General features: G+C 33.1%; 1 protein-coding gene across 1 annotated transcript; it reads left to right on the top strand.

Moving 5' to 3' along the window:
- Positions 1-1,423: 1,423 nt before the first annotated feature.
- On the top strand, positions 1,424-9,351 carry LOC111683789 (odorant receptor 83a-like; the record flags this gene model as incomplete). Its single annotated transcript, XM_023445894.2, has 10 exons — positions 1,424-1,583; positions 4,207-4,480; positions 4,541-4,807; positions 4,865-4,923; positions 5,286-5,671; positions 5,741-5,904; positions 8,365-8,564; positions 8,631-8,916; positions 8,972-9,241; positions 9,304-9,351. Coding segments are annotated over exons 1-10 (2,061 nt in total), but the record flags the coding sequence as incomplete, so codon positions are not given.
- Between the last annotated feature and the right edge of the window lie 174 nt (positions 9,352-9,525).

The raw sequence follows: 9,525 nt of genomic DNA, 5'->3' as shown, positions 1-9,525 counted from the left end.
TATAGTCTAGTCAATAGTCTAGTTTATAGCCTAATTTATAGTCTAGTCTATAGTCTAGTCTATAGTCTAGTCTATACTCTAGTCTATAGTCTAGTCTATAGTCTAGTCTATAGTGTAGTCTATGGTCTAGTCTATGGTCTAGTCTATAGTCTAGTCTATAGTCTAGTCTTTAGTCTAGTCTTTAGTCTAGTATAGTTTAAAATATATAATATAATGGGAAATTGTGAACAAAAGTTGACAATTTCTTAATGAGCAGAAACTTTATTGAATATTTTCCTTTCCATGCTGCAGGAAGCCTGAACAATTGTTTTAATACTGTGTGTATTCAAAAAATCGTTTAAAACTAAGGACTTCTTATTTTGAATTTCATCGTTCTAAATTTGCAAATGTGAGCACTGTGAACTTTTGAAGTAGACATTTATAACTTTATGCATAAAACTGTTTCTAACCTATAATCATAAACATGAATGATAGGCACGTGTGAACGTTTAAAAATATTTTTTTTTGTATAAAACAATATTTGCAACCTATTGAAATAATTTGCTAGTCGTTTCTGCTAGTATATTCTGACCTTAGGAAATAATCAGACTTAGAAGAAATGAGTATAGTTGTTAAAAGATATTATAAACAGCGAAAATTGAAAAATAAAAATTCAGTAATGAATTTTCCAACAAATAAATATTGGAGTAAAACTGTTGTTAAAGTTAAAATTGAGGATGGGGAAAAGCCAATTAAACGTCAAGATCTTTTTACATTTGTACGTTTTATAATGTATTACGGTTATATGTATTCCTTTTATTTGGAACGACGATTGCCAAAGGGACTGCGTGGTTTGGGTATATTGTTGGAATTAGTCATGGAAATATTTCTCTATTTTGTCACCTTCCACATTGCAATCATGTATATGTGCACAATTTATTTGAATTTTCACAAAGGAGATTTAGAATTATTTGTTAATTGTTTAATGCAAACAATTATTTATTTATGGACCATTATTGTGAAATTATACTTTCGTCGCATGCAACCCAAAAGACTAGAGGATTTATTTAATTTTATCAATTTAAACTATAAAACACGTTCGGCTATTGGTAAGTGTTGGAACTCTAACTAACGGAAGTTTTTGAAATGTCATTTGACATATTTCCTTTACAGGTTTTACTTACATCACTATGGACAAAATTATAGTCAAATCGAATAAGTGGACTAAAGTGTATTCATATTCTTGTTTTCTGGGCACTATATTTTGGTCGATTTTACCCATAACTTTTGGCGATCGTAGTCTACCTTTAGCCTGTTGGTATCCCTTCGATTATAAGGTGTATTTTTAATTGAAAATATTAATCACATAAATTGTTTAATTCCATGTATCTCATCTATTCCCATTAGCAACCGATAATTTATGAATTCATATATTTTCTACAATTTATTGGCCAAACACAAGTATCCGCTGCATTTTCTGCCTCAAGTGGTTTTTATATGACTTTATGTATTCTTATAACTGGACAATATGATATTTTATTTTGCAGTCTTAAGAATGTCTTAGCAACAGTTGCTATAAATAGAAGAAAGCAAATTGAATTGAGGTATGACGATACAATTTTCAAATCAGCGATTTCACTAGATTTTTTGTACTGACCCAGATCTTATCTGGAATATAAATTTACTACTACTGGTATGTGTGGAATCACAATTAATGGCAGCCACACAAATTATTTACAACCTAGCCTCTCACGTTATTAAGCCTTATAATATGAACTGATGAAATTTCCGATTTCAGGTTCAAATCTTGCAGACTTTTGAAAGATATCTAATCGGTGGTTCAAATTTAGTACAAATTCGGATTCCCTGTAAAGTGTGTGATATTGCTTTACGTGAACACTTATCTTGACGGCCTATTTCACGGTGGTATTTTTCATCCACTGCGTGAGTAAAACTAAGCAACAACTCACCTCTGATCCTTTGTGTATCTTACACAAGTTGTAATTTACATATATGGATGTCCGGTCCATATAGGTGTACCCGAGCTATCTTATATCTTGTTTTAGTTACACCGTTGGGGAAGGACAGGTGTCATAAGCAAGGTCAATCTAACACCGACAATAATGCCGCCCAACCACACTACTGAGATATCTGTATCGATTCACCTAGAGCACCTAGAGGGGCGTTATTGGTAGTCCGAAACACGGATAATATTATGCGACAAGACTTTAATTCACAAAGACCCACCCTAATAAGTTATGCATGTCAGCCATGTAGGATAATCGCTGATAAATGCTAGAAAGGGCAGTGACGCATCACAACTCCCAACGTCCCCTCTTGCTAAACCATTATTTAGCACATCATCAATTCATCCGTTAAATCCATCAATTATTCCATCCATTCTATCAAATCATCTGCTTTATCAAAACAGAGTAGACATCAGAGAGCACCAGAAAACATCAGGAAAACTCCATACCCAATCTTTGCATAAAACCACATTTTACTAATCTGCAGTTATACTCTGTAATTTGTTCCGCTTTTAGCATCTAGGAAATAATAGCAGTGCTCCACAAAATAAGTTGTCTAGGTGAGTTTTATAGGCATTGGAAGATAGTAGCACGACCTTTGTCAGAGACAGCAACTGTTACATCGCCTGCATATGTCATATGTCTAGCACAACCGAGAATCAATCTAAACTTAAAAGTGAATAACTAACGGTTGACAAATTGCTCTTGGGAGCACATTGGTCATTATCTAAAATGGCTACAAATGCAAATTCTTAAAGCTCTAAAGTTTTTTCTATAAGTGAACTTAACACAGTCTCAACAGATTTTCCTTTCATATGTTCACATGTTAAGATAAAGAAAGTCGGGTAGGATGAAGATCAATAATCCTCTCCATAGTTATTAAGATGAAAAACGACAGACTGGCATTTCCGAAATTTATCGGACGAGTATGTAAAGCCTTCCTTCTCCCACAATTGGTGCATGATTCTGAGATACATGACCAGTGAAAGCAGCTCTTATATAATATCCAGATTAAATAGGGCATAATTGTGCTGATGTTTAGCTTTAATAATACCATTGAGACCTAGTGGTTTAAAAGGCCCACTGATCTAGTACCTATACTAAAATTTATAGCATATTACACCGAAATAGGTATGCTGCCAAGACAGCACACATCTCATCTCTGCTCATAGTCCTTTTGAATAAAGATTGGGGCAATTGTCGAAAAAGACATAATTAAACACAGACAAGTCGTTCTGTACCGCTACAGAAGGCCTCATTAAAAAGTCAACGACTCTGTTTAGGTTGTTCGTAATTTCCAACACCAGAGATACTAGTTTCGTTGTAATCAAACTACAGATCGCATTGTTGCATATAATTCAATGAAATTTGGCGCAAGATCTTCTATAGTACCGTAGACGAAGCGTATTGAGAATGGTTAACATCGATCTATTATTTCGCCTAAGTTCATAATTATGTTTTCGTCCCAGGAACGAAGCCTATTAAAAATGGTTTACATCGGTACATTATTTTAACTAGCCCCCATACAACTGAACTGTAGAATAGGTATTGTAAACTTTGCAATCAAACTACACGTCGCAATTTTAAAAATAATTCAATAAAATTTGGCGCAAGATCTTCTATAGTTATAATTAATGTTTAATATACTCGTATCTCGACAAAAAGCTACAAAACCAAGTTCTATACTAACCTTGACAACCCCCTATGTAATATAGTGCCTCATTTGACCCTAGCCCCTATAAAAAGCCGCCTTCAAAATTTGACTTAAGTGTTCACAATTTTATTCAACAATAAATGGCTTAAGTATATCTAAGGCAAGGTACAATTCAACCTAAATGCTTTACTATGAAAACTAAATCACAATTGTCCAATTCACAACTGATGTCGTATCGTTGTAGGGTTGTATGGCATTTTTCAAATAAAATTTTTTGAAACAAAAACAAATCAATAATAAAAAAATCACGACATACTACTACTACAAGAAACATACGACCTCGAAACGTCAACCATTATCATCTAAGCTTACATTCTTGCATATCTCAAGACTCTCAAACGATACAACCGTACAACACCAATTGTGAATTGAATAAATCTTTTTTTGTAACAGGTGTAGGGTTTTATATGATCGGCCACGCCCCACTATAATATTTTACATGTTATTTATGATTTTAAATTTATATTATACTTGTTTCTACTACAGAAAGCTGTACAAACTACAAAAATCCGAAATCGGTGAATACTATTGCTCCCAGGAAAAAACTTGCGATATTGATACTCTAGTCCGCAGTACAAAAATTTCAAAGCGAGAAGATTTCGGTTACCATTTTAATAATGCTCTGAAGAAATGTATTGATCATCATCGTTATATTATAGAATGTCTGCATAAAATGGAAGATTTCTATTGTCCAATATGGTTTTTCAAAACGGGAGAAATTATATCTGTATTATGTCTGGTGGCATTTGTATCGGTTAAAGTAAGTTGGTATTAAAGTGTTAATTGGAATTAGTTTTTTCTTATGAATATTTTTCCCAAGTCTACCAGTGCTAATTCAATTATGAAGATTGTATCACTAGCCCAATATTTATTCTTGGTCATCTGGGAACTATTAATTATTTGCTATTTTGGTGAACTGATTTATATTAATAGTCAACGTTGTGGTGAGGCTTTAATGAGAATTCCATGGTACATTTATATGTGTGATATAAAATTTGATTATATTTTCGTGCTTTTGAATTCGAAAAGACCTTTTCAGTTGACAGCTGGAAAAATTATAACCTTAAATATTGAATGTTTTAAAAGTGTAAGTAATAGTGAATAATTAAATTAAAGTTTCTTAAAGGACTTTTATTCCTTTCAGATATTATCCACAGCTTTCTCTTTCTTGACTTTGTTACAGAATTTGGATGAACGAGATAAATGAAAGTACAGCACCTACGAAGGTGCCACGTAACTAGTTTAGTTTCCCCTTACTTTTAATAATTGTTTATAAACAAAATTCAAATTGCTAAAATGTTTACACAATATAATTGTGGTGTTACAACTTATAATCATTTAAACAGATATAATTTAAATCCTTAATGTCCACTCTCCTATTTACCATTTCAATAAATAGTTTTTTTTAGGTGGACTTTTCATTTAAAATGCATATCGATATAGTAAAATGTAATTTAAATTTTGCATTTTTAATAAAGAACTTTTTGCAAAAGGTTACAGAGTTGATACTCTATAACAAATAAAAACAAATAGAATTTGAATAGAAACCGTCAGTATTAATCTAGAGGGAGTCAGCAGGTGTTCCGAAGCATGTTTCAACGCCAAGATTACTTTAAATATATACGCCGCAATATGTATTGTGCTCAAATGTATCGCATACATTTGGAACGCTATTTGCCGTACTCTCTTTCGTATCTGGCCATCATGTTGGAAATACTATTTGAAATATTTCTATATTTTGTCAGCATTCACATTGCAGTCTTGTATATTTGCACAATATTTCTGAATTACCACACGGGTGACTTGGAACTATTGGTAAATTGTTTAATGCAAACAGTTATTTATTTATGGACCATTGTCATGAAATTGTATTTTCGTCGCATGCGACCAAAAAAATTAGAGGATTTAATGGATTTTATAAATTTTAACTGCAAACAACGTTCGGCCATTGGTATGTTTAGTCATTAACGGAAATGAATATCATATAGTTAATAATATGTTTGTTTCATGCTATAAAAAGGTTTTACTTACGTCACCATGGACGATACTTTAGCCATGTCAAACAAATGGATTAAACTGTATTTGTATTCGTGTTATTTGTGCGCCATATGCTGGTTGATTTTACCCATCACTTACGGAGATCGTAGTCTGCCTTTAACCTGTTGGTATCCTTTTGATTATCAGGTAATCTTACTATCTAAGTAGACTCTTTACCGTGTCTTCTGTTTGATTGATTATATTTCATCGTTGTTATTTCCGAAAATAACATTAAATAAGAGACGACTCGGCCACAAACACTGACCTTCAAGAAGACGCAATATCAATTCACACTGACGGTTCAAAAATTGTTGCAACTCTAGGGTCAGGAGAGATGACTTTGGTCTCTATTAGTTTGTCTAATATCTGTGACATTCTTGCATCTCTCAAGTCTATCAACTAAAACATATAACGTTCGAAATGTATTTTCAATTATAATTGTAGCAATTGATTCGAGTTCCAGACCAGAATGACAATCGTAGAAATAAAATTTCTAACACTATTGCCCCTTATTTTTGTGTCCACTCAAACAAAAGCAAAACTCAGAGTCGCTGAGGGTTATGATGCTCTGCTCATTGGGGTTACACAATAAGATTTTTGCGGTTCCACCCACTATTTCATTATTTCAAAAGCCCGTAGTTTAAGTGAGTCCTTGGTTAATAATTGTTTCTGCTGCTGTGATTCGAGTTCCAGAACACAATGACAATCAAAATTATAATTCTCAACGCAATTGTCCCTAATCCCTTGTATCCAATCGAAATACTACCATTAAATAAAACTTTCATTAGCAGAGGGTTATCGTGCTATTCTCGCTGAGGTTACCCATTAAGATCTTTGTGATTCCAACCACTGTTTCATTACTTCAAATGGCCGTAGTTTAAGTCTGTCCTCGGTGGTCAGTTCACTGCAATAGAATTCGGTTAATTATTTCTTCCTGTTACTATTATTCGAGTTCCAGACCACAATGACATCAGAAAAATTAAATTTCTACGCTCTTATCGTTGGGGTTTCGCAATAGGGTCTTTGTGGTTTCACTCGCTGTTTTATTATTTCAAATAGCAATGGTTTAGGTCAGCCCTCTGGAAGAGCATTCGGTTAATAATTTCTTCTAATACGGATTTGCCTTTTGGCTGGTAATATTGATTTAGACAAGATCTTTCAATGCTCTCCTTAACCGAGAGTCATATAATGCCAAGCTTCTTGAAAAGTTTTCGCTTAATGCTCTCTTATATATAACAAGGTTCCACTTCATTATGGTATTCTATTTGGTATTAATGTCTAAAAGTACCAGATAAATTCTGCGACATAGTGCTCATTTGCCCAAAATCAATATGTAAATAAGTTAAACTCCCTGTAATGGTTTTAATTCATAAATGTTGTCAAAGATTGTTAGATTACTCACGCCTACGAAATTTTTCACCCGGTGTCCAATATTTTTGTCTGAGCCCCTTCAAAAAAGGTCATCGTAGCTCATTAAAAAAACTTTGTCTCAGGGTTTTGACTTTTTTTCGAAATTTGTCGGAAAAAGGTTAGGAACTATAGTAAACTATTATTACCTCCTATATGGTCACATATTCTGGTCGTTTGTAAAATAAAACAACTTCAGCTGATCATAATAGATCAAATAGAGAACAGTACCTTGGAGCCAAAGATCGCGGATTTAACTCTTAGAAAAGTATAATCTTGTCTCATTACTTTAACTTGTGTTAATATTTGTTGAGAAATGGTTAAGAACTATAGTAAAATATTCAATTGAGGAAAGGGTATAAGTAGTGCCATGTGTACTACTTCAACCAAGGCCCCGGAAACGTTGATAGGTGGAACCACGAAGATATTATGCGGTGATCCTGATGAGATCAAGACGAATAATCCCCTTAAAATGAGCAAGTCTGAAGGTATGTATTCTGAGTAGACACACAGGATTACGAGCACATCTATGCAAAATTGGACGTGCGGACTTAGACGAATGTAGAGCATGTGGAGAGGACAATAAAACTCTGGAACACTTTCTTTGCCACTGCCAGACATTCGTCGAAGTTAGATCCAAATATCTTGGAAGTGGTGTTATTGCGGAAAGAACATTCCTGACTAACACAGATTGGAAGATTCTTAGGAATTACGTTAAGGAAACTGAGTTTTTTAAACACTGAAAAATAACTCATTCAGTCAAACTTTTTTTTCTATAAGGAGAGCTCAACAGTCCCGATAGCGTCCTAGGTGTATTTCTTCGGACCTAACCTAATTGTAAAACATTATGACAACCTATCTGGTCACATATTCTTTGCCGTTTTATAATGAATCAGTTATTTTCGTGACTGTCTGACCCGGTGTCGGCTAAACATAATAGATGGAGAGCTTCATAGAGAGAACTACATTATAGCCATAGATTATCTGCTTGTCGGCGTGCTTCACATAAGATTTCATGCACTTCGGGTTGTCTCAATTGATCCATTTTTTTATCGACAGAAATGATTGCATGAACAAATCACTTATTTTAATTACATTTAAATCATTTATAATTAATCTCTTTAAGCTATTATACCTTTTAGAAGTAATTCTACAAATATTCCTGAGCAATTAATATTTATTTTTGCGTCCTTCTGTCAGCAACCGATCATTTATGAAACCATGTATTTCCTTCAATCTGTTGGTCAAATACAAGTTGCAGCTGCTTTTTCTTCCTCAAGTAGTTTTCATATGACCTTATGTATTCTAATATCAGGACAATATGATGTTTTATTTTGTAGTCTCAAGAATATTTTAGCAACAATTGCTATCAAAAGAAATCCTACGCAAATGGATTTAAGGTAAGAAAATAAAATTGCAGCACTTTGTTCAAAGCTAGACTATTCCTATCTAATTTATTTTGAAAGAATGGCATATAAGCTTCCCGAATTTGAAGTACAAGAAGTAAATGAATATTATTGTTCCAAGGAAATAGTAAGTGATGTTAACACTTTGGAAACGTCGGCAACATATAGAGGAGAACGTCGAGATTTTCGCTATCATTTTCGTAATGCATTTAAAAATTGCATTGATCATCATCGTTATATACTGGAATGTTTAAAGAAAATGGATGATTTTTGTAGTATTATATGGTTTTTCAAAACTGGAGAGGTAATATTTTTAATGTGTTTGGTGGCATTTGTGGCGGTTAAGGTAAGTGATCTTTCATTCATCTAAAACTCAACTAAACTTAAAATTTGTTTGCTAGACAATCAATGCTGATACATCTTATATGAAAATATTATCATTGGCAAATTATTTACTTTTGGTAGCTGTGGAAATGCTGGTGATTTGCTATTTCGGTGAAGTTATTACTATTAATAGTCAACGTTGTGGCGAAGCAGTAATGAGAAGTTCTTGGTACATTCATATGCGTGAAATGAAAACGGATTTTCTTATATTTCTACTGAATACAAATAAACCATTTAAGTTGTCAGCTGGCAGAATTTACTTCTTGAATGTTGAATGTTTTAAAAGTGTAATTATAAATAATATTTTGAATTGTTTTATGATGATTATTAACAGCGAACTTCATTACAGATTATGACGACGGCATTTTCATTTTTCACTTTTTTGCAAACAATAGATGAACGTAATAAATAAAAAGCCAAAAAATAATGATAACTGATTTTGCTTGTTATCATTCTAGTTTAGTTCTAGTTCAGTTCTAGTTCAGTTCTAGTTCAGTTCTAGTTCAGTTCTAGTTCAGTTCTAGTTCAGTTCTAGTTCAGTTCTAGTTCAGTTCTAGTTCAGTTCTAGTTC

This window comes from Lucilia cuprina, chromosome 4 (genome assembly GCF_022045245.1).
Source record: "Lucilia cuprina isolate Lc7/37 chromosome 4, ASM2204524v1, whole genome shotgun sequence".
Classification (NCBI taxonomy): Eukaryota; Metazoa; Arthropoda; class Insecta; order Diptera; family Calliphoridae; genus Lucilia; species Lucilia cuprina.
This window is presented reverse-complemented; position numbering and strand designations above follow the sequence as displayed.